Below are 26,077 nucleotides of genomic sequence, written 5' to 3'. Positions count from 1 at the left end.
CCTGTCCTTTAATGTCGTACAGGGAGGGCGTCTCCTGAATCAAAGAGCAAAATATGTGTTGCAACATTATGTATGAGGTGGACAGTGGTCCAATGGCTTTGCTGCAGGATCGTCACTCTGCAGTGATCTGACTTTAGAGCTTGCAAGGTCCTTTATTTGCTGAGCAAATTCCACAACCTCAGGGAGCATGAGAGCTGTTCAAAATGCTCTGTATGGTTTGAAAAATGCATGGGTGGCAACCTGAAAGTGAGTCTGCTGGTTTCTAAAGGGAAGGCTGACTCTTTGTGGAGATACAAGGTTTTAATCTGACCTGAGAAATATGCACCGCACATTAGGCCCAAGGGTGCTATTTGAGGGTGATGGATTATCAGCAGATTTTTTCTCTTTGCAGAGCAAAGTGGGGCAGCGTCATTGGAATGAGGAGTACACAGGCAGGCCCGGCCACCTGCCCACAGTGTGACAGCAGGAGTAACAATATTCTCTCCCGCTCTGTCTCCTTGCTTCATACAGATCATCCCTTGGAGATTATCTAAGCCGAGGGCAGGACAGCCCATCCTGCTACTCTCCGCCGCCCTGCAGCGAGGACCTCCAGGATGACCACACATACAGCACCGCAAAATCACCCAGCAGGCTCTGCTCCTCCCAGCTCGCGGACCCTTGCTGCCCTCTGGACGACGACGACATCATTGCCGTGGAGATCCAATCGGACGTCAAAACCGAACCCCGGGAGATCCCATTGGATTCTCACGTCACCACTGCCGCCGCTGCCTACATTTCCCAGCAGCCCCTGCGCGGACAGAGACGTAGCTCGGGGTCGGGAGCTGGGACTCTGGCAGGGAGCAGTTTAACCTGGACCAAAAACCGAGCAAGGGGCATTAGCGACACACTGCCGCTGAAAAAAAGGCGCGCAGCGGCGGTGGAGAAGCCGCCGGAGAGCGACGACGAGGAGATGAAGGAGGCGGCGGGGTCGCTGCTTCACCTGGCGGGGGTCAGAGCCTGCCTCAACAACATCACAAACCGCACCGCCAAGGGCCAGAAGGAGCAGAAAGAGGCCCTGAGAAACTAAGACACACACATAGAACAAATACATAGTCACGCAAACACACAGACGCTATACAGCTCACAAGCGCGCACACAGACATTAACACACACACACATATACAACAATAGGTCAACAGGTAAAGTTACTACAGCATTAGTCTCAACGGACACTTCTCATCTCCCTCTATCTATCTGCAGGGCATTAGGTGAATCCTACTTATTTGTGGCAATATCAAAAATCTATGTTTTCCTACATGTTCAGCAACACTAACATTGATGGGTATTTCTCATGTGTCTCTGTTGTTTTGTTGTTGTTTAAAAAGGGGATGAAAGCCATAAAAAAAAGCATGTTTTGTCACTAATTAGGAAAAGTCGAACCCGACTCGACTGAATCACATTGAGGGAGCGTACAGCACGCGAGCGGAAGATGGCTGTTTGTCTTACCTGTTTGTTTCTATGTGAATCTGTAGCAATCTTGCAGTGATGCCGGCGACGACGGCAGGGCCGACGGGACGAGCACTGGCTCTCTCTCTCCGGGCCGCCCGCCGGCATCACTCTCCTACATCCACGAGCACAAATGTGAGACTGTGCCAAAGATAAGCGACCAGGTTGCTTCATGTAGCCGCTATGACAGCTGACAAAAAAAAAAGAAGAACAAGAAGAAGAAGGCATAGTAGTAAAGAAGAGCTAAAGAGAATGACCTTAAGTGTCAAAATAATTGTAAAACCCAATGTGATATATATTCATGCACTTAAGATTATTTTACGCCACTTATAATAAAAGCATCATGGGTTAAGACATGGTTTATTTCAAGAGCACTCATAGTATTTAAGAATAGATATATTAAAATTAAAAAAAAAGGTCATGTTTATCACCATAGAGATGGATAGTGTGCCGGGTCTGAGGCAATATCTCCTTCATTTTGTTGTTGTTGTTGCATAATGTAAACGTCCCTGAAACCTCCCCAGTACTTCTGTCCATAGACGTAGACACCTGGTATAGATATCATAGCTACCAGTAGCTGCCACACCTTCCTCTTCATTTGACAATGTCAAAGAACTATATACATGAACTGTGGGTTATAGATTTCTGTTTGTGTCTGTTTACCCTCACTCTACCCTCATAAAGATATAAGCAATTTGTCCCGCGCGGGCAACTCTGTAAAAAGGTTAGAAAATATTTTATTTTTTTCCTTTCTTAATTGAAGCAATTTGACCTGCAGGACTTTCTCAGTTATATTGCATGGGTGCTTGTAAATAAGATAAAAAGCAAATCTTTTTTATTCAAAGAACATGTAAGATAAACGATGTATTTAGCATGAAGCATGACTTATTTTCATATAAACCTTGATCCTAGAGGAAAGAAAAAAAGTTTTGCCGCCAATTCTTATACCCGTGGTTATATTGGAGTTTTGTTTTTTTGTTGTTTTTGGTTTTGTTTTGTTATTTTTTCTTTTGAATCGTTTGGGTTCTTCTTTGTTTTTCTGAGCGGGCTTTCAAAGACATGTCTTCAGGGAGGGATGTGGGAGATCACTCTGCAATTAGAGGCCCAGGGGTGCCACCTCTGGGCCTTGGGTTCAGGCTCTGTAGGCCAGCTGGATCACCTCCTACGGGTGGGCTTCCTTCCGTCTTCTTCTGCCTGTACATTGACCTTTTTTTTGTTTGTTGTAGGTGTTCATTGTTAACCCCAGTGTTATTTCAGAACACATCTGTAGTGTGTGAGTTTGTGTGCCCAGGAACACACACCCTTTAACATTGTGCCTGCCTGCCTGCCTGCCCTCAGTACCGCTGTTGTCATATCTCTGACATGTTTTGACAGAACGTTACTTGTCTTTATTTATAACATTATTGTTGGGGTTTTTTTCTCCTGTGTGTAAATGTTCACGTGTCCTTATTTCCCATCAGCATTGTTCAAGTGTAAATGTTTGGATCAGATGGGCGAAGGAAACTTTGTATGTTTTCAGAAAGAACCATGTCTCCATAAAGGCCACCGGAGAGTAGAGTAGAGAAGGAAGAGGAATGTAGAAGTAGGCAGACACAGTCAAGGTTGTTTTATAATTTACCTACAGTATTTTTACCCTTTTGGTTAAGGTATTACTTGTCGATGTGAAGCTCACAAACAGTCCATCACATATTTACCTCCAGAGCCCAGTCTGGAGATTTGAGTTTTTCGTTTTGAACATTTTACCACTCTACAACCTGTGTGTGAATCTCATCTAACATTGATACTGACTCGCTTGAAACTTGCTGGAGCACTAGAGAGCTTTGACATCTGTTGCATCCGAAAGGGATGTGATGCTGCCATTGTGGCACGCTCTCTTCCTAAATCTGCAATGCATTAAACTGTTAATCTTCCCTCACTTGCAGAGATGCACATAAAAAACGCAGCTTTGACTGAGTTTGGAGCGTAGCAGCAGAGTCACACGAGGTTTTGTTTAAGCTGAACAGACGCTGAGAGATCGTCAGCGAGCCGAGCAGGCAAAGAAATGCATGTCCCATCCACTGGTACAATCCTCCGCCACCTGTAGCATGCATCACTGGCTTTGTATTTTGTATGGTGTCCATGCCGGCGTATAAAAAAATAGGCTAAAAGGAGACACTGTCAATGTTCTTGTTGTGTGCCATCCGTCTCTCGTCTCATATCTGTCTGAGTGCTCCCGCGGCCCAGGTCAAGCACTCTGCTGTATTTGCAGTAACAATCCACTGTTGTGGTGACTAATAATGTGTTCAGTTGGCAAGAGGCATGTCGGGGGGGAGAATGTGTTGCTTTAGCAACAGCATTTTTTTGTCCCTCTGACTCACTCGGTGACATGTGGGAAAGATGAACCCCTGACCTGCACATCCCGGAAAAAAAAAGGCATAAAATAAACCTGAAACATTTTAAAGCAAAAGGAAATAACCTTCACTGCCTGGAAAACCCAGAAAATAAGTGTTTCTTTCAAACCTGCCAAACATAAAGTGAGACACCCTCAAACACGGAGCTGCCATTTATTATTTGTTAATGTTTTATGCACATTCTCATGTTCTGTTTCCTCTCCGACAAAATGATCTACAATACTGCCATTATTTTCTGTGACTGTCTGAGCTGAATATTGGAAAGCCATAGGTTAGGGATGTCAAAATGCAAAACCGTTATTGATCTGTGAGATGTGATGCGGAGTACGCCCAGGTGTTGTTTTTATTATTTTTTCTTTTGTTTTATTTTATTTTTTCAGTAAATGTTCAATTCTCTCCTTATTGTGCAATCATATTGCCAAAGAATGATTTCAAGACCTATTTCATCACTACATGTAAATATCAACGTTGTCCAATACCGTGGCAAAAAATATATAAATGTTGTTTTATTTTGTTTTCCATTTTCTGAAAAACTACAATGATGTTTATGTGATGTATTGTCTTCCAGTTGGTTGCAATAATAAAAAAATACAAGTTGCAGAAAATTAGTTTGGCTGTTCTGTTCTGAAGATCAAAGAGAGATCACAGGAAAATATTGAAATCAGGATTAGTGGTATGTATTTAATATATTATTACACATTAAATACTGTGAAGCCTACTCTGCCTTTCAGCACTTCAACATGCAGCACTAACACACTAACTGCCAGCGTTGTGAGACTGGAGACTGTGATTTGCTCTCGAGACTGACCCCAATAATTAACCTCACACATTCCCATCAACATGGGTCTTATCATACCCATGCCTCTTCCGCCAGTTAATTATTCATTTACTTCCTCTAATCATTTAAGTTCAATACTTCTGATTAAAGTCAAACTCTACACCCCTCCCCCTTCAGGAGAAGTGGTAAAAGAGTTAAGTGCACCAAAGAGTTCCTCAATGTCTTATCAATCCGACGCTGTGCCATTTTGGAGCCGTGTGGCAGTGGAAGCCCATTCATAATTGAAGCTGAGACAGGCTTAATCTGGAGCCAGTGCCTCCCTGTGCAGCGCGCTCCCACCACCAACACAACTGGAGCCGTGGCAGCTCCTCTGTTGCTATGCAACTACAGCAAAGAAAGAAGGGGGGTGAGAAAAAAGTGTGCCTTCTCTAGATCTTTAGAGGGCATCACACTACTCAGTAACACAGAGACAGACTCAAAGGTAAAAGGCAACATGCCGGGGATAACACTGCTGCACGTTTCCACACATCCCATGCTTTGACAGACACAATCATCTTCTTCACTTTTTCACACATATCGATTAGGAAGAAAAAACAAAAAGCACATTCCCTTCAGTGTCAGGTACAGGCCTTTAACTTCACCTCAGTCGAATACATGTATTGAAATCAATGGTTGTGACATTCCAGTGTAAAGGAGCCAGAGCAAGGTGCTAAGTGGATTGATGCACACAGGCCGTGTGTCCCCCGGTCTATATCATCCATATCCACAGAATGACCAGCGAGGCAAGTTTCCATGGAGACAGAAGTGGAGGTAACATCCTCTTGTCAGTTCTCATTTATTGCAAAGCTTTATTGTTTTTTAGGAAACATTTCCCCTGGCAGTCGGGGCAGGTGTGTTTCTGATGAGGCAGACAAGACCTATGGATATACAGCTTGTCCAAAAATTCACTCCAATCCTCCCCTCTTGAATAACATGTAGAATAGTTGCATGCTGCACAAAGTGAATGGCGTGTGTGTGTGTGTGTGTGTGTGTGTGTGCGCTCACTCCTGCCTGCAGCTCTGGAACGTAGTGTTATCACACTCTAGTGGCAGCATGATGGTGCTACAATAAAAGTCAATACAAATCAAAGGTACCTGATTTATTGGAGAAACTTCATATTAATAGGGATAAAATAATTGTCATGAAAATCCACCACTCCTCCATGTTGGCTCTTCTTTGTTTCTTGATGTTTCATGGTCCCATCAGGCCCTTGATCCATCCATTATCCATACTTATCCTTTGAGGGTACCAGGAGCCCAGCCTGACATGAGGGGAAAGGCAGAGTTAAAAAAAAACTTTAACTCCTTTAACTTTACACCCACACAATCACAGAGGTCCAGAGGTTCCAGATTGAAGCATAAAGGAGACCGGGCCTTTGCTGTAGTTTGGCTCTAAACGGTGCAACAGTCAAGTTCAAATTTGATTCAAAACTTTTTTTGTTAACCCATTTGTATTCTTTGGATTTTAACTCAGGTTGAGACCTCTATTTGTGTGCTTTTTATCTGATTTGACTCTATTGTTCTTTACTTATTCAATGTCTTATTGTCGTTGTCTTTGCTGGTTGTTTTTATCTTTTTATTTATCCTCCCGTTTATATGTACAATGCCTTGCTTTTAAAAATGCTTTACAAAGGAATTGACTTTTTAATTCAATGTCTGATCAACCTAACTCCAATCTGCGTGTCTTTGAAATGTAGGAGGAAGCTGGATTAGCTGGAGCAATCCCGCTCAGACATGGGGATAACATGCAAACTCCACACAGAAAGACAATGGCTGAACTGGGATTTTAAACATAGAGCAGACAGTGTGAACCACTGCACCACCACAAATGTAAAACAAGTTGCTCAAAGCATTGTACGCATCCGTGTTGTATGAAGCAGCTCCTCACTGAGCACTTCATTAGGAACACCATACTCATAGTGGGTCGTTATCTCCATGTGATTGATGCTCTGGACACCAGATTCTGACCCAACCATCTGCAGCCTCTGCAGGAATCAGGACTCATCAGACCATGCTACATGTCTCCACTCATTAACTGTCCAGTTCCTGTGAGTCTGTTCATGGCTGACAGGAAGGAAACAGGAAGTTGTCTTCTGCTGTTGTGGAATCCTCCTCCTCGAGGTTGGACTTGTTCATTGTGAGAGGTTCTCCTGCTCAGCACAGCTGTAGAGTGGTTATGTGAGTAACACTAACCTTTCTACCATGCGTCAACCAGACTGGCCACTCCCCTCTGACATCTTTAAACAGACGGGACAATCATGTTTGCAACATCCTTGCACAGTTCCTGATTCAGTAAGCAGCACATTCAAGTCATTCCTTGTTTACTGTTAGCTCCATAGCTTTAAACTATTCATCATTGAATATATTTTAGAAATTTTACCCGTATTCAAGCACATAGTATTCTTCAAAAAAGCTCTAAAATTTTTGAAATGTACGTCTTTATTGATGATATTGTAAGAATTGTTATTAAGTGATGTTTTATTTATTATTTTTGTAAAGACTACTGATAGGACAAGGGCACTTCAGGGGCCAATTCGATTTCAGCTTGTATTGAACAGATATAACACAATAACCTCTCTAATATAATTGAACTGCTTCACTTTGTGGAGGTGTCTGATGTCAGAAGTTGTTGATGAGGGCCACAGCTGGTTTTGGTGGATAAAACTCAAACAAATCCTCACCTTTGGAAGCGCCTGACATAATTTAAATGATCCCACCCACAGAAAAAGTTGAGTTGGGTGGTATTTTGTTATATTTGTTGTTTCAATGCACGCCAGATTGAAAACCTGGAAATTTCGAGTGGTTTTTCTTCTAGTGTTTTTTCAGTATCTTGTGTCATATTACTAATCTGCTCTGCGATGGTTCTTTAAAACAAAACTGACACTTTGGAACAATTTGACGTTGTCTGGTTCACACAGCTCCACTCTGCCAACAAGGCTCCTTCACTAATTCTCCTTCTGAATTAGGTTTTAACTTCCTAGCCAGTGGCTCGCTCACCACAAAACTCGCCTGCGTAACATCTTGTCTGTCCGAATGTGGTGTTATGAAAACTGCTTGTTGGGCACACACACTCTGTTGGAGGACGTTAACTTTAATCATGACCTCTTGTCCCTTGCAATTTATCCAGCTAATATGGAGGTTTCCAGCTGGGATAACGTCTGACAGTGTTCTCTGTCATCACAGTGAGGACCTACCTAAGAACCATAGGTCGTCTTTAACCTTTTTAAATGTTTATCTGTTTCTTTTGGAAAGTACAACATCCAGCATCTGCTTGTCAGCGATGACCCGTATGAGTTCCACTTGTGTCTTCTTCACAGTGGGTGTGACCTCTTAGGAAGTCAGAAGGGCTGTCTGTATATTTTGGTGTTGCTTTTTGGATTTATGAATTGTCCACTGGGCTCTCATGCCCCTGTCAAAGTCCCTGGGGTCATATTTTCCCCTTTTGATGTTTGGTGTGACCTGATGCTCCTGACCTGTCTATACAAGCTGCTGTGCATTGCACTGCAGACACGTGACTGGGTGACTGGATATCTGTGTGAATGTGATGCACAGGGAAGGACTGTAGCATGTAATTACTATTTAGATGTGGTATTGATTATTTGAACTGCTTATTAAACTGAAGTTCAATCTATAAAAATGTAGCCAATTTGTTCTTGCACTGATCAGGTCTCTGGAGTAACAATACCCCCTTCTGATCATTTTAATACATTACTATTGTTTTTCATTCATTTGATTTAATATCAAATATGTGAATACATTTTTTTTTTCTTACAAACAAACAAAAATATCAAACTTAATGATTTTATCCACATATTTGAAAAGGAGTGAGAGGAAGAACACATTTCCATAAGACATTAATTAATTAATAATAGTCTTATACTTAACCAGCTTTCTATATATATTATATATTATATTATAGAGAGAGAAAATGTGTTGTTTACCTGTGCTCTATATTGTATATCATGTACAAAAAACTATTTTAGTTTAATAAGTAAAAATAATAATAACACAACAATAATACATCTTAGCTACGATTTTTGTGAAGATCTGTGAAAGCTAACTGAGGGGCTTTTCCTTAGATGGCGCTGTTGAGCCATTTTGCCAAGCCCATTTGAAATTACTCCAAAATACAATTACTTTTTGGGGTTTTGAATTTACCGCAAACTTTGGTAAGAATTTGAGCATGTCTAGGCCCTGAAAAAGCCCAAAATGGAAATACAAATCCTTCGAGATAGTATTTCGCAGGAGCTATAGGTGCTGGGGCCCTAATAATGTGTTCTTATTATTGTTATGTATATACATATATAAGAGAAGGCGAGATGAAGCTTCATGAAGCATTGATTTTTTTCCATCCAATTGGTTCACTCATGGGCCGAAGCTTCACGGTGCTTCATTTGCTCCACTGCGCCATCAAGTGGATAATAAATGGCAGGCAGAGTGATATGACACCATGGCTTTGGTGTGTGACGCTTTGAATTGGATGGGTGAATGATGTTTGTGACGCCAATACATAAATTAGTAACATATTAATATGGTGTCTGTCTTTATGATATAATGGTGGGGTCAAAAGGGAAAGTGGAAACAAATTGGGCAGAAGGTTGTGATGTGCATGTGCTTGTGTGAGTAGGGACAGCATGTGACACGTAAAATAGGGACAACATTTTATTCAATTTTATTTAAAAAAATAACTTTTACACAGTGCAATAAAGTCCCAAGTCCACAAAATGTGAGGGGGGGGGGGGGGGGGGGGTCCATTGCTGCCGGCTCGCGACTGCTTAATGTTATTGTTGTGCATTTGATAATAAACTCTTGAATCTTTGATCGTCACCACATTGCGAGGCTATGATCGCCACCACATGTCATCAACACAATCCTCGACTAGATTGCTCGACACACGCGTTCGAAGCCTCGACACGAAAGGACACATCACTAACACAAATGTTAACGATCACAATGTGTTATTAATATCGTTATTCATATAAATGGATAAAAATCCATTGCCAATAACCTAACTCACATGTGTGTCGCTATTTCACGACTTTCCCGGATTCGAACCATTCGAACTCCATTTCCCAGACTGCCCGGCGCCGGCCCCCAGTCCCCGTTCGCGCTGCGGAAGCCTCGCGGTGCCTCCGGTGTGACCCTGCCCTATGTTTCGCGCACTCGCAGCTCCATCGCTCAGTATATAAAGCGGGAGCTGGACGGACGGAGGACGGCTGGGGAGTCGCAGCAGCCCGGGACTGTAAATAAGACCGAGACAATTGTGTGTTATTTACAAAAAAGTGATGCCGGCTGTTTGACAAACTCCGACTCCCAGTTGTTTTAACCTCGTTTTTGATCATTTTTGGCTCTAAATCTCGCCAAGCTCCGTGTGGTCTTTACACTACGCGTATAATGGCGAGCTCGGCTAACTCGAACCCAGTGGTAAGGACCAATCTCTCAGGATTGTCAGAGGGGGGGGAAACGGGGTAAAGTTAACGGAGCAGCCGTCCACCAAGTGCTGTTTTAATGTATCAAACTGAAATCTGCTTTTTAAACCAAAACACTTCCACCGTGGGGCCAAATAAAACCAAAGACTTACCGTGCAGTCATTCGGCCATTTTAATCAGTTTTTTAGAGACCGGGTTTCAGATTCAAACAAGCTAGTAAAGCAAAGAAGAGATATAGCCTTTATTTTCTGTTATACATAACGTTGGGGGGGAAATGGTGGATTATAAGTCATATCTATTTTTTTTTTAAGTTCTATTGGTGCTGTGTGTCAGGCTCGATTACTCCGGAGTGGTTTGAATCAGAGTAAACATGGGGCTTCAGGTTATTTCTTGTTTGTGCTGTTCCTTCACTCGGTCGGTGCTCGTGTCGTTGAGGAGCACGGTACGGTGTGGGGGGGGGGGCTAGGCTGGTTAGACTGTGCATACTTCTTTAAAAAAAATACAAAATGTACGCAAAGCACCTTGTCATCATCCACCGCGAACGAATGAATGAAGCTTGTGTTCGGGGAGACCGACCAAATTAAAAAAAAATGTCCTTTTAGTCGAAAGTCGTCAGTTCATTGTCCACCATTCCACGCCCAGGAGGCAGAGGCTCTCCGCCCAAAACCTCCACTTCTACCCGGCTCATGTCCGATAATGTCCCGCTCCAGCCGACCAGGCCACCCCTGCTTTAACCAGAGCCGAGCACCATGAGCTAAAACCCCGGGGAACTCCTCCACATGACTCGGCCCCAGAACGAACTCGCTGCCTCGCTGCTCCGTAAAATGGCTTCCTCGTGTCCCGTTCGCTCCGGCTCTGGCCCTCCTCCTTTCCGCCGCCTGGTTTTATACGGCCATCTTGGCTCTCTAATATAGACTGCCCGGGATGGGAAGGCGCTCCGCGACGCTACGTCACCGGCTTCCACATATAAACACCAGGGCCGAGCCTTAAATCGCGGAGAGCAGCCGGGGCCGAGGGGGAGGCAGGGACCGAGGGCCGTGCTGCGGACACCGGGGAAACGCAGCGTGCTGGCCCGCTTAGCTTTGTACACTGTGCCGCTGTGTGCTGGTGCTGAACATAGACTGACGTGGGCCTTTAAATGTTGTGTATTTGTGGCTGTAGGCCGCCTCGTATCTCACAGTATCCCCACATACATCCGGTTCACATGGATTACAGCAGGAAAACATCTCGGGCTGAAGATACATCCCAGGGATTGTATAATAGTGGACAGTTGCAACATTTATTCAAAATATTATTGTGACATGTCATGTATTGACATGTTTGTTTGGGGGGTTGAAATGTTTCAAAAAAATTAGTTTTACATCAGACACCATAATATCCACGTTAAAGAAGCTCCCTGTGGTTAAACATTGATCATATTTACATTGACAATGTGCTAATGACTGTCTTCTCTCCTGTTCCTCTCAGCCTAAGTTATACAAGTCTGTGATTGAGGATGTGATCAACGAGGTGCGGGAGCTGTTCCTGGACGAGGGGGTGGACGAGCAGGTCCTCCTCGAGCTGAAAACGGTAACTGTCCTCATCACGAGTCACTGTTTATGCGTACAACCACCACAGAAGAAAGCAGAGTGTGGTGTCAAGCTTCGCCAGGACGTAAATAACCACAAGGCCGTTCAGACCTGGTATAAACAAGTGCTCAGAGCCAAGCACAGGTGTGGACGTACCCGAATGCGTCCTGAGAGCCGATCACTCAAACCAGTGGTCTAGACCCATGTGGCCACATTCCCTTCGCTATCTGGAAGTCAGTTGGTGTTGGGCCTCATATGAAGCACTGCTCACTCTGTCCTACTGTATCAACACTGATCACCACACAGTGATTTATAATTTACTTATATAGCTCAAATCGTTCCTTTTATTCATTCATCTTCTACTGATTCCTCTCTCTCGTCCACAGACACTCAAACACTGCCATCAGACACATCTGTAAACTCATATTGGATAAAAAACAAATTTCGTCTTAGTAAACACAATAAAAGTGCTCTATAGATTAAGTTATTATTAAGTCTATTTAGGAGTAACCTTGATGTTTTTTTGTTTTTATTTCTACTTGGCATCGCAAAGTTATATACAGTTGGGAAGATTGGGTTTGATGAATGATATTCAACCACTATAGACCAATCTACAGCAACAACCTCATTTTCTGAAAATTCGTTACCTTGTTTTCACAACACTGGGTTAAAAGTGCTGGCCTTTCTGCTCAATGCTTCAGCTATGGGAGAACAAACTGTTGCAGTCCAAGGCAGTGGAGGGCTTCCATACCGAGGAGCAGGCAGCCTTACAGGCCGCTCAGCTGCAGCTTCAGCAGCAGCAGCAGCAGCAGCAGCAACAACAACAACAACAACAGCAGCAACAACAGCAGCAGCAGCAACAGCATCATCATCATCAGGTTCAGCATGTCCAACAGGTGCAACATGTTCAGCATGTGACGCAGGCTGCACACACCCAGCAAGTCATCCTGCCGCCCCAGCAGCAGCAAGGTGGGTCCGCACCGGCACCACCACTCATGTTTATATACAAACAACCTCTGCACGTTGTAAACACAGCAATATGAAGGTCATATGCAGCTTTACATTGTTTATCCACCTTTCACAAGTAAAAAACCCCTTTGACGGTATTTGATACTTCATAAGTGAACTTATCATGAATACCTTAGATTTTAAGAGACAGTAGTAGTTCAACCAAATTTTTACAGATTTTGTTAATATGTCGTACGTTTTAAAATGTATTTGTTCAGTAGATGTTATAAATATGGTTTAAGTTAAATATGTTTGTCTTCACAGCTCCCCAGCAGCAAGTCATTGTTCAGGATCCCAAGATTCTGCAGCATATGAGTGCAACGGGGATGGTAAGTAGATCATGCTAGATAAAGTAGATAAATAATAAATGACAGCTTTGGGCTTAACACACACAAGAAAAACTGTGAGGGTTATTACTGTACGTCCCAACAAAGTGTGACAGCGTAGTGTAAAAACTAATATAACAGGAGAAGTAAACCAAAGACCATACTGTAGACAAGTTGGAGGTAGCTGTTTTTGATCAGCAGTGAGCAAAAGTGCAGGATTTGGAACAGGTCTAGCTGGCCCACCTGCACACAAAATGCTTTGTTCCTCTAAAAAGGCAACAAATTCCAGTGTTATGGTGTCTACTAAAAATAACTACTAACACCTTTATTCAACATTTTGAAAAACATTCTCACTCAGTTACTGAATAGCCTACCCACAAGAAGAAGAAGGTTAAGGATCTCAACTCTTTCTTCAGAGCAGAATGACTGGTGTAGTAACAGAGACGTCAAAAGCAGAGGAAGGACTTTCAGAGAGTTGCTAAGCACCTGGGATTACAGTTGAGATATAAAGCCAACAGTAATACATCCTCTTACACACTCCTGTTGTGTCTGTGACAAACACACCGTTAAAAACAATGGTATGTCAACTCTTTCCTTTGGTAACGGTTAACAGATGGTTCAGCGAATCATCTGTTAATGTCAGGTGTAGCATCTTTGCTCCTATTCACTTTGTTCTCTCTCAATTCTAAAAAACATTTTAAGCTCTTTTTCTATCACTTTAAACATTCACTATCAAACCATGAAGATAAAATGTATGATCATAAATATGTAAATGTTGCTTTTATCACATCAGCCAAGGCAACATGAATTATGAAGTGGTTTTGCTGTATTTAATCGATATTAACAGTTCTTCAGAGAAGCTTTAAGATAAATACCTACTGTGCATTTTTCATACATCTGTAGAGCATTTACACCTCGACAGCCATGATACTTAAACAGTCTTAATTGCCACATCGATGAATCCAAACCTGTAGGCCATAGTTATGTATATTATTTTGCCTCAGGCCCAAATGCTGCGTGAATCTGTATCTCTGCGTGTGTATACGTGTTCCTCACTGCCTGCATGCGTGTTCTCTTATTCTCCACTAGAGTGCAGCAGCTACCGCAGCAACGCTTGCTTTGCCGACAGGGGTCGGCCCATACCAACAGCTCATCACCAGCCAAGGTAAAACGCTCACACTGGCATTTCTGCCAATCATGTTGTGGGTCAGGGATTTCCCCCATAACAACACGCTCCTCAATAGTCATGTTAGGACAACTCCCCCATCTCTTTCTGTCACACACACACAGACACAGACACACGCACAAAACGTACCATTACCTTGCTTAGCTAGATACATTATCAAGTCTAGTATCTCTAGGGCTCCAGTAGCAGCACACGCAGTTTTGCGACATAAATAATACATGTTTTGTTCTAGAGGCTTTCTGCCCCTTGGGTTTCTGACAACCATTACCACGGTCGCCCCGAGCCATTTGAACTGCCAGCATAGGCGGCCGACGCAGAGACAGCTGGGGCTAAACCATGACTGTGGGGCAAAGTGGTGCTGCTGTGGGCAGAGGCTGCTTTCTCAGCTAGTGAGAGAGACGGCCGAGGGGCAGGAGAGGATGGGGGATGTCCCTGATCTGTAGATAATGTGGTGGGTTAGTTTCAACATTGATTTTCAATGAGTGCCACTTAGCAGTCCCTGGTGTCAGGGGGCCACCCGCCTTGTATTAAAGGGTATTTTTCAAATATACGTGAATGTCATGGTGTAGAGACGTCCCAAATAGTTGAAGCTTTGTAAACATTGGCCCCCGCAAGGTCCAAGATGGTTTGAAAGACTAGTTATGAACCATGTTTAATCCAACCATGTTTCTTTCGATGTCTCTTAGGTCAGATCCTGCAGGTTGTCCGTGCTCCCAACGGGGCTCAGTACCTCATCCAGCAGCCCCAGCAGCAGATCCTCCTGCAGCAGCAGATGCAGCCTGGTGGTGTGCAGGCACCAGTCATACAACAGGTAATCCTATCACACATAGGAGGACATCAATCTGTGGTAAAAGGAGTGAAAGCCTTAAAACTGAACTTTAAGTTGACTTTGCTTGCTGGAAGTGCCACACAACTCCATCTATCATGTTTGTCTGTGGTTTTCAGATAGTTACTGTCAACTTAAAGTATACTTAGATCAGCCACAGCATTACGAGCGACTGATTTTGAAAGTTGCGGCTGATCCATGTATGTCTGTGGCCTGTTTTGAAAGAGTTTATTCTGATGTGATTTTGTAGTCTGTCATTTTCCATGGCTTCATGGCTCATCCTAGTCCAAAAAAACACACCCTCAGCCACAACATTAAACAAAGTTACATCTTTTAATGCTGATCAGTGTATAATAATTGTCATTCTACGTCTAATCAGTCCATAACTCTGCCCATGACACATGAGGTTAGATGAAGCCAGCAGCTGCATAGCTGTGGCTCCTTTGGCAATCAAGCAGTAGGAGAAATGTGGAAATATGGTCAAAGAAATGCCAAGAAAATATGAAATAATTCTGCGAAATCAGTCGGCTCACGTCTTTTCTCTGAAGTACCCTATTGTACGTTACTCCATTACACCAGAAATGGCTCAATTAAGTTTAATACATCAATTACTACTGTGCTTTTCTTCAGCTTGGGCCAAATACACCAATTGGAATTGGGCATTGCTTGTATTTTATTTATGAATGTCGATTTAAAAGCTTGTATAAAATGTGGACTCCTCTCATGAACTTTGAATCCAGGTCCTGACTCCTATGCAGGGAGGAATGCCCCAGCAAACAGGAGTCATCATCCAGCCTCAGCAGATTGTGTTGGCTTCAAACAAAGTCCAAGGCAACACACAGGTAAGCACCTCCCCTTTTCGTTTTATTGCTCTTATTTGGTTTATTGAGTATCATTTGTTTTTCTCTTATACACTTGGCCTGTGCATTGGCAAGGAAGCGCACAATACAATATGTCTCACAATATATGGGTGACGAGATATATATTGTGATGAGCAAAACAAATTGTGCAAAACCTTTTTTAGGGAAAAATATTTGGGTTGTGTAGTGTAACTGAACACACTGAAATAAAATGTACTTGCCATAAACCTCACAGTGCATATTGTGCAATTTCACTGTTATCTACCACTTTCATGGAAAATATCATGTGATAATCATTGTATCTATATGTTTGCACAGCTGTAATACACTGTGCCGCTTTTTCACTATGTTTTTCCGCTTTACAAAATTTTGTACTTTTATTGATGGAAATATAGAAGTGTATTCTAATTCTAAAGTATGATCCAGCTTGTTAAAAAACGCACAGGAAACCTGCTGTAAATTTGTGTTTTTTTTTTATACAGAATATACGACTTTCATATTGACAGTTTTCTTTCTCCATCCCCTCTTTCCCGTCAGGTGATGCAGGCAACACCGATGGCACAGCAGCCCGGTCAGGCAGCAGTTCAGGTCCAGCAGGTCCAGCAGGTCCAGCAGGTCCAGCAGGTCCAGCAGGTCCAGCAGGTCCAGCAGGTCCAGGGGGCAGCTGCACCACAGGCCCAACCCCAGCAGCAGGCCCAGGCTCAGCCCCAGGCACAGCCTCCCATGATGCTGCAGGTGGACGGAGCCGGAGACACCTCATCAGAGGAGGATGAAGATGAGGAGGAGGAGTATGATGAAGACGAGGAAGAGGAGAAGGCGAGGGAAGGAGGAGAGGACGGACAGGTTGAGGAGGTGGGCACAAGAGGAAATCTTTAAAAAAATATTCATAGTCATATTCTATACAATTTTTTTCAGTGGCTCCTTAAATCTTTAGTGGTGAGCTTTTGCTGAAATAGTTAAAAGTATTTTGTTTCATACGTGACGTTCAATGTTTCCCATTAGTCATCTAGACTGGCAACTCGCTATTGTTTAATTTATCCCTCCAGCTTTTAAACGATTAACACATTTTTAAAAACCAAAATAATGTAACACATCCCTGACCTGGTGTTTTGCGTTGCTTTATAGTAGAGATGTGTGCACAACGTCTGTCTGTTTTCTCTTTCTCACACAAACTCATTGACGCGTCTGTCATAGTTGGACTGGGCATCAGCAGAATTGGGGAGAAACCCTGAGGTGTAAATGGGACTGTCAAAAAAATCCATAAAGTTTTACCATACTTAGCAGGAAGGCAGCACTCTCCATTACATCGGTCGTTTTAGCTTTTCATTATCCCGCAACATGCATGCAGTTTGATAAAAGGTAAACTGGTCAATACTACATTTTGTGCTCATTTGATAAATACGTTTATTTCATGATATTATCATTTTATCAGATTATAATAAATATGGATTGTTCACTTTTACTTTTAAAATAGTTTTAATGTGCCAGATGCCATTTTAAAGCCATGTCCACCCTGTGGAGGACTCAAAACATTGTTCAACTTGTTGGTTTTGTTTATTTGTCAGGAGCCACTGAACAGTGAGGATGATGTCAGTGATGAGGAGGACCAGGAATTGTTTGATACAGAGAATGTAGTTGTGTGCCAATATGACAAGGTAAGAAAAAATCTATTCCGTGTCAGATAAGGACACTCTATAAACCCAGCAGCCTGTGTGTGTATAGATTTACAGAGATGCATTGTATCTAAATGGCTTCTCATGGTATATCGGTGTATTGTGTCAAAACAACATGAAGACAGAAATGTTATGTTCATTTATTTTTTCTACTTTCTTTACCCTAGAATGGGCCCTTTGTATTTAAATACGTTTTGAGTTTTTATGACAACCTAAGGCCACCACAGGTTCTCTTTCATGTTTGGAGGGGAAGGGTGAGGTGAGGTGAGGTGAGGAGTGTTCAGCTGCAACATGTAACTTCACCACTAGATGCCCCTACATTCCACACACTGAACCTTTAATTAAGTCAGTCTGCTGTTCGAAATGCGATCTTTTCTTTGCTCGTTGCACTTGTCACCCGCTGTGCCCGTGGGCTAAAGACATTACAGCCTGTGTCCACTTTAAACTGAAACAGTGTCCATCTGTCCCTGACGCCCACGACCTTAATGCCTTTAACCTCTGCTCCCCAGATTCACAGAAGTAAGAACAAATGGAAATTCCACCTGAAGGACGGGATCATGAATCTGAACGGGAAAGACTATGTCTTCTCCAAAGCCATTGGGGATGCTGAATGGTGAAGTAGAAAAACAAAGCTGCAGGAGCAGGAACTCTGTAACTCCTGCTATCCAGTTAACAGACACTTCAGTATCCTTCCATATCCTGTGACTGGATTCATTTCAGGAAACTTCGTCTGAGTCTTTGAGAACTCTGACAAACCCAAAGGACTGTGAGGGTACTGTAAAAAGAACGGGTGTTGTCAAAGCACTCGACAAGCTTCGCCGTATGAGAAACCTACAGGGGAAGGAAAAGCCTGTGAGCAGAGCGTGGTTTCTCCATTTTTTTCTTCCTCTTCCAGGCTTCTCTACCTTTTTGCTGAGAGAATTCGCATAACTTTGGAGAGCAAACATTTCACAACGTACAGGTGTAGTGGACCAGGGTGACGTGGCCTGCCCTGTCGCAGAAGGTCCGAGGTCATTCATTATCACCCACGTAGAAGAGAGAATCACCTTCATAATGCACTGTAGTCGGTTGACTGGATTGACTCGTGTCTACTTTTAAGTCCAAACTTAGTGCCACCAGTCGAGAGCGCTGCCTTTAGAACGGCCAGAATCAACCTTTTGGCTTCGAAAATCTTTTGTTCTTTCAATTCTGTAACAATTCATGTTTATGAAAATGGTGCTCCAGAGTGTTTTTATGTACTTTAACCACATGTTATTGTTTTAAACCTTTTTTTAAAAATTTTGTTCAATGAAGTGTTCAGACAATGAATTTAATCTCCAAGTAACTTAATAGTTGCGTGAAGGCATTTTTAAAAATCTTAGGGAGCGCAGAATCCCCCAAAAGTTGTTTTCTCTGTCTGCCTCTCTGGAGCTTCATTCCATCTTTATCTCAAAGCGTAAAACAAAAAAAAGGACGAGGAGGAAGAAAAGATCAGACACCAAGTTCATTTAAGAATTGTACAAAAAAAGTTTGTCCCCTTGGTATATCCTCTCTGCTCTAATTTTAGTTCTCTGCAGCCGTCTGAAGATTTGCACTGTCAGTTTATCAATGTGTAGTGAAATCAGCCGAGTTAATCAATAACCACAGCGTGCTCTGTTCTGTCCAGTTGTCCGTGTGAGAGATGGTGAGCATCAACACAGGCATGTGTTGAGTGTTCATGTGTGTATGAAGATTTGTGTGTGTTGTCACCGCTTTTCTCTGGAAATGTGTTTTTTCTTGCACACCCCATAATCCCAATTCTTTTGCCTACCTGTTGTTTCTGGTGGGGCAGGGGGTGGTCCTGTTGTGTTTTTCTCTATTTATTCCTGAAGGTTCATGAAATGTTCTATTTTTTGAAAAAGGTTGGAAAGCCGCACCAAACTGTGCTCTTATAATCTAATAAGTGTTCCTTTTTTTTCTGTTACGCGACGCCGTGTTCCAAATTTCTTCGTCCACCATATGTTCTCCTGTGCTTTCATTTTATTCATGATTTTTAAAAATGAGAATATTTTCTATCAAAGTCAGTTTAACGCGGGGCCTGTGTGTTGCTCTGCAGTTTGTTTTTAGTGCCCCTGTTGCAGCAATTTGAAATAAAGTATGTGTTTTTTGATTATTGTGTGGATTTGGTCGTTGGATCTAAAGAAACCACATTGTTACTAAGGAAACACTGAAGAGGTAAATGACGTAGAACTGAAAATTGAATGAGATTTTGCTACACTTTTGATAAATTGGGCATAATTGGAGAAGACTGTTTCTTTTATTTCTTTAAATTGTTCCCACTGACGAACCTAATTGCATCTTTTTTGTTTTGTGGACCGTAAATAAGTGTCCAAAAAAGTACTCAAACCGACTCTAAGGGCCCATTACCATCTGCAAACAACAAATAAGAATGTGGCAGAGGTTTCCCACACATTTCAAGTAGGGAGCTGTTTAAAGAAACATCATCTCAAGAGATCCCGAGTTTCCAGAGCACAGCATCCAGCAGCTCCCCTCGCTGCTTATTAATTAAAAAAAAAACTGAAGAGAAGCTCATAACTATTCATTTGATTTTAATCGCCATATTGTTGGATGCTGTGTCTGCTGACTGAACTTTATTTCACTTCAGGTATTCACAAATGATAGATGAGTTTATGAAATGAAATTCTATTAAAAGTAAATCAGCTGCCGTTTTGTGAGTATTAAGGAAATGTATTGTTAATATTATCCGTTTCATTTTTTAAATCTCAGATGGTTTTGCTTTGAATTCATGAAGTTGTGTTTGGCAAAGGAAGTAAATGTCTCTCCTGCATATTTCAACCCTGACTTTAATCAGGTCAGTGAATCAGTGTCAGCCTTTTTTATTCAAGGCTAAGGTCACGACGTTGGTGAACTACAGTGCTTGTTTTTTTAGCAGTGGTGGACAGCTACTAAGTAAATTTACTCAAGTATGATATAAGTACTCATTTAAGGTAATTGTACTTATATTGTATCGATATTTATGCAACCATCTACTCTGTCCTCACTACATTTGTCTGTCAGCTTTAGTCACTGTTCAGACGACAGTATCTCCAGATGTGTTGATGTTTAATGTAATAACTCAATCCGTTGACAAAATCCTAAATTAACCATTTAAGAGCTGAAAACCTGCTGTTTTCTCGAAGGTCAGGTCAGACCTGATCGGAGATGTCATCTTGTAATGCACTGTCGTAGGTTAAACTGCCCGACTATGTGTAAAGTAGTTTAAATGAGCTCAACCTCAAACATCTACAGCAGTAAAATACATCATACTCATTAAAGATTTGGTGTCTGGAAATTAGTGATGTCTAGTGGTCAAGTTGCATATTGCAGCTGAAAACCCTTCACTAAGTACATTTTGTTGATAAAACAGTTTTACTAAAGTAATGTTTTAAATGCAGGACTTATAGTGTGGTACTTTTAGTGTGAAATTAGTAATTTTACTTAAGGTCTTGATACAATACTTCTTGCACCACTGTACCCATAGCTCTATCAGAGGAGCTGCTCCCATTCATCCCCATTACTCATGTTCCAAATTTGTTCTCTCGAGCTGATTTTATTCAGGGAGTAATAAAAAACTGTTGTTCTTGGCAGTCAGTGGATATTAACATTTTCTTCACACAATTAACTTTTTGGGTCGGTGTGCTCAAGATTACATTTCTACCACTATAAGGTCATTAATTACTTTTATTTATATTCATTTTTACTAATGTTAAACAATTCTGCTAACAATTTCTACCGTTATAAATCATCTTGAGCTTTTACAGCTAATCCTTTGTGTAATTTACATTTACCAAACAAATTGGTTGTTTGTCCCTGTATATGTCCAATATTAGCTGGGATTGTCTCCAAGCCGCCACGCAACCCTCAAAATAGCTGCAAAGCCTTATGTTAATGGGTTACATTGTATCTTAATTCCTTTTTTTGTCTTATTAGTTGACCTCATCACATTTTAAATCTTCCGACTTGACATGTGAGTGAAACCCACAAGTTCACCCCAGCCCCAGTCATCAGCTCCACTTGTCTAGCTGCGTAAACCTTTAGGCAAACCTTTAAAAAAAAAAGCCTGAAATTATCCCTTTTTCCTGGAAATGCCCCCCACCCTCCTGTTCATCTGTATATTTCCTTTAAAAAATGTCACCCAGCAGATGAAATGCTAACCAGATGTTAAGCTGCCATTGTCAAAGGGTGTCCTTTAACTCATAATAGCTCAATATCGCACAAGTTACCGCGCCGCGGATCACATATATCTCAGCTGTATTTTCTTTAGGCTCTCCCGGCAAAGGCAAAGCTATCTCCACTGTCTAGCTGCGTAATCCAGCGCCTGGATGGCGGTCGGTGTTTACACAGTCGGGGGCGTTTTCCCTGCCGTTCCTCTAATTCCAATCCAAACTGATACAATCCCTGTGTATTTCCTTGAGAGTAATTATGAGATAAAAGTTCTGTCTGGGATTAGAGCCGAATCAGTAAAATACATGGAGATTTCTGCCCTTGATTGTAAATGGATTTGTGGCAGGCTGTCACTTCTACAGTGTATCACACTTCACAAAGACTTATTCAGCCCTGAACAGACCTAGTGGAGAAAGAATGCATCCCTGGCCGCCTCTGATGAAGTGGGCCCTCATGCTTCTTTTGGGCACTCAGACATGAGAGTCTGAGCTGCTGGGGAATGAGACTTCTAATGAGGCCCAGGAGATGTCTAGCTTAAACCCTCTAGCTTTCTCTGCTTTACCAGCTAACTGACGATGACTGACAATCAGCCGCATGGTGAAATAGAGTTTGTTGGCTTTAGTGCGCTGTAGTAGCCGGCCCTGTGGGCCGTGGCATGTTGAGTTTACTGCTGTCTCAGAAAATCTGAAGCTCTCCGGGACAAAAGGCCTCTATCCATTTCTAATGGAGATTCCTCCTATGCTGCTTTTTCTCCACTGCCTCATGTCTTTTACAGTGTCCCATGGTGAATCTAGTGTTTCCAAAAGGCAGAGCTGGGGTGGGACACGGCCCTTTTACAAGTCATGAATTAAATTCAAGTCTTGGTCCTGGAATCTCTTATAAACAGAGGTTTTTATTAGACACCTTTTGTTCCAGCTCCTGAAACATGACAAGACTTTGTCAGAAGAAGTATTTTGTCACAATACAGCAGGAAAAGCATAGGTGTAAATAATGACACTTATTATAACTATGGGGTAATATTGTCATATAAGGAGAAATTCAAAATGCCTGCTATTAAATAACCCATAGGCTTTTAATAATCCTTTGTCAAGAAAAATTCGATTTAATGTTCAGATTCTAAATTGTCTGTAAAGGTGTGAATGGTTCTTTGTCCCTGTATGTTGACCCTGTGATACACAGGCGACCTGTCCAGGGTGAACTCCGCCTCTCACCCAATGTAAGTTGAGATCGGCTACAGCCCCCCACACACCCCTCAGAGGATAAGAGGTTAAGATATTGGATGGATTGATGGATTTGTTCACTGTCTTATGAGAATGTCGTCTTTGGGTGATTTCAAGTCACAGGTCAGAAAGTCCAAGTGATGCTCCATGTTGTTTTAAAGCCAAGTTGCAAATCTTGATTTTGTCCCACAAAGTCATAAGGACTCAGTATACTTAAACCAAAGCACCCAAGGTCACACTGCATTTGAAACCTCCTTCCACCTTTCTTGCATCAATGTCTCTGCCCAGTGAGCAACTGAGCAGGTGAGAAAGTAAGTCGGGTTTGAACTTTTAGCTCCGAGCAGTAACAGCTGTTTTCTTTTCAATCTCCTGGTTTAACGCTTCAAGTTCAGCATCAAAATTCATCCCTTTATTCGCAGAGAGCTGTCCCCAGCGGTGGAAATCAACATGCATGGTAAGTCTTGCTTTGCTTCTATTTCGATCCCTAGGATTTGCTTGCTAACCAGCTAACCCAGGACAAAGCAGCCTGTCTCATTACTAACTATAGTGTCCAGTCCGCCTGAAACTGAAATACCAACTTAAGTGTGATCTGAAAAGACTCAGTCTGAAAACACGCAAAAATCACGCACATATCTGGCTTTGTCTGCAATGGGATTGGATCCAATCTGCCATCACTCACAGGTCAGGGGACTCTGCAATAGAGGGGGTTCCAGCCCTGAAAGGCACTGATGGAAACGTGACACCCGACAATGAACGTGCTTATTTCTGTTGCTTCGTCTTTATTTTGGCAGTCTAGACGCTGAGGCTGCACTTTTAACAATATGCAACAACGCTGTTTTCTTTGTGTCATGCAAGATGCAACACTGGCAAGATAGCGAGGTTATAGAGCTCCTCAGATTCCGGCATGTTTGTGACATGGAACATTACTCTCCGAGAAAGTAAAACAGATACTCCTCTGCTGGCAATGGGAGAGGAGTCAACAGTCTTTATTTACCGGTTTACCTGCTAATAAAAAATCCTACATATACCCACTTATTTTGTAGAAGAGGCATGTAATACATATGCCAGAAAGTCTCAGGATTTAGAATAGCTCAGCTGATACATCACAGGCTCGTCAGGAAAACAGAAAGCTGGATGTGGATTTCACCAATCGTCTTTGACATCTGCGAAAAATTCAAATATCATGTTTCAAAGTGTGGGCCCTAGTCTTTTGGTATTTGAGAGTCTTAATATTTTGCGGTGAGTGAAACTGCTTGCAAAACAACACGGAGACAAATGTTTTCACTCACTCCAACTTCATGATTCACTTCAGTTGTCATTCAAGGGTTTTCTGTGATTATTCAAGTGGACGTCCACGTCTACTGGGCCATGGGATGACGTTGGGAATGACATCATGAAAGCAGGGATTTGATGTTCCCAGGAGCAAAAGCTGGACGGACACTTGAGAACTTTGAACCGCTCCGTGTGACTGAGGCTATTCTAACTCTCCTGTCTGCAACCTGGGGTTCTATTGCACCTCTTCTCAGGACTGTTCCCACTGTATTTTACTCTAGCAACCTAATCTGGTGTTAGTGAGGCGCATTGTCAGGTCCTGCCCTGCTCAGGAGAGAGATGAGTTTATTTGAAATACCGGGAGAGGAATGATCAGGCAGGCCTGAGAACCCGGCTAGCAGAAGAATGTCAAAATAAATTCAGTCCACGTCTTGATCGCTTCGTTCGACCTTCCCTGTCTGCCGCCTGGCCTGTAGACCGACTCACAAATCTCTGTGAGAAAACACTTAATAACGGTGCAGAAAGTGGAGGTGCAGATTTGAAGAGTTCTACGGGTGCACATTACCCAGACACCCACACGATTCCTGCAGCGATTTTGATCAACCTCGACGTGCACACACCAAACAAGTATGAACTGTGAGTTAACGCTAACTGGCAGTGGAAGGGAGGAGGCCCTCACAAACTCAGCCAGGCACATCAAGCTTCAGCTTAGCGTTTGAAGAGTCCACACTGGATTGTTGTTAATGGGGGACTGGAAGAGATGGACACAGAGCTGTGGAAAACATTCATCTGAAATTGATGTCCTGTTAGTCCTGTAGGAATTTGCAGCGTGAGTCGAGTCTGGAACACAGCGAGCAGATGCCACTCTTAATTTTTTCAACTTAAAAAGTAGAAATCGTTCCAGTTTTGGGGTTACGGCCGATTCAAGCACACGGATGCTTCGAGAATACAGTGGGGTTGTATAGATTTGGTGTGCTATATTTTCCATACTGAAACAAACTGTCCAGCAGTCTGGTCAAATATCGTCAAGACTTTGAAGGCAAACCTTTAAAAAAAAAAGCCTGAAATTATCCCTTTTTCCTGGAAATGCCCCCCACCCTCCTGTTCATCTGTATATTTCCTTTAAAAAATGTCACCCAGCAGATGAAATGCTAACCAGATGTTAAGCTGCCATTGTCAAAGGGTGTCCTTTAACTCATAATAGCTCAATATCGCACAAGTTACCGCGCCGCGGATCACATATATCTCAGCTGTATTTTCTTTAGGCTCTCCCGGCAAAGGCAAAGCTATCTCCACTGATTGTATAAGTCAGTTGTTTCCGCAGGAGGATGGAAAAAGATCACGTTCATGCTAGAAAAACAACCAGGACATTCCGAAGGGAGAGACACGGCTTTAACGGTATATATTTGTGATTATCATACCTGTGTGTAATTTGCAGAGAACGGCTAATAATTAAAATGGGTCTCGTGTTTTCTTTCGTAATTTGATCACCTGCTCTTGGGAGATGAAGAGGTACCTGTGCAAATAGTGGTTAGAGCCATGAGTGAAACTAACAATATTTTATAACATGAAGAAATTACAATAACATAGAGAAACAACAGTAGGCAAATATGCATGAATCTCAAAATAGGGATATATCAATTTGATACAGGTATAAGGCACATTAAAGTACAAGTTAAGAGTCCATTTTCACTGTTTAAACACTCATGTCCTTTGTCAGACATTCCAGTCGAGCACAATTCCTTTTAGTTTGTGGTAAACACCCTTCAAAAATGCATAGAAATTAGACACTGTCCTATTTTCATCTATAAGTCACCAAAAACCACATTGTATTTA

The 26,077-nt window shown here is 42.3% G+C and overlaps 2 protein-coding genes across 2 annotated transcripts in view; both read left to right on the top strand.

The window, feature by feature from the left end:
* The window catches only part of ches1 (checkpoint suppressor 1), a 58,389-nt gene extending 53,928 nt beyond the window's left edge, over positions 1-4,461 (top strand). Inside the window, exon 6 of the mRNA XM_061091544.1 lies at positions 511-4,461. Within this exon, the coding sequence (XP_060947527.1) occupies positions 511-1,066 (556 nt within the window). The 3' untranslated portion in view covers positions 1,067-4,461. The remainder of the gene's footprint in view (positions 1-510) is intronic.
* Positions 4,462-10,022: 5,561 nt separating this feature from the next.
* gtf2a1 (general transcription factor IIA, 1) lies at positions 10,023-19,695 on the top strand. Its single transcript, XM_061091185.1, has 10 exons — positions 10,023-10,115; positions 11,588-11,689; positions 12,390-12,657; positions 12,961-13,025; positions 14,112-14,187; positions 14,895-15,019; positions 15,775-15,876; positions 16,432-16,746; positions 17,460-17,549; positions 18,077-19,695. Exons 1-10 carry the CDS (start codon positions 10,086-10,088, stop codon positions 18,182-18,184), a joined length of 1,281 nt encoding a protein of 426 aa, XP_060947168.1. The 5' UTR covers positions 10,023-10,085; the 3' UTR covers positions 18,185-19,695.
* Positions 19,696-26,077: the final 6,382 nt, after the last annotated feature.

The sequence above is a fragment of the Limanda limanda genome, chromosome 18, assembly GCF_963576545.1.
Source record: "Limanda limanda chromosome 18, fLimLim1.1, whole genome shotgun sequence".
In the NCBI taxonomy this organism is placed as follows: domain Eukaryota; kingdom Metazoa; phylum Chordata; class Actinopteri; order Pleuronectiformes; family Pleuronectidae; genus Limanda; species Limanda limanda.
This window is presented reverse-complemented; position numbering and strand designations above follow the sequence as displayed.

Coding starts and splice junctions, on each gene's coding strand:
- gtf2a1 (XM_061091185.1), top strand. CDS start 10,086: ATGGCGAGCTCGGCTAACTCGAACCCAGTG. Junction 12,658..12,960: donor GCCGCCCCAGCAGCAGCAAG/GTGGGTCCGCAC, acceptor TTGTCTTCACAG/CTCCCCAGCAGCAAGTCATT. Junction 16,747..17,459: donor AGGACGGACAGGTTGAGGAG/GTGGGCACAAGA, acceptor TTTATTTGTCAG/GAGCCACTGAACAGTGAGGA.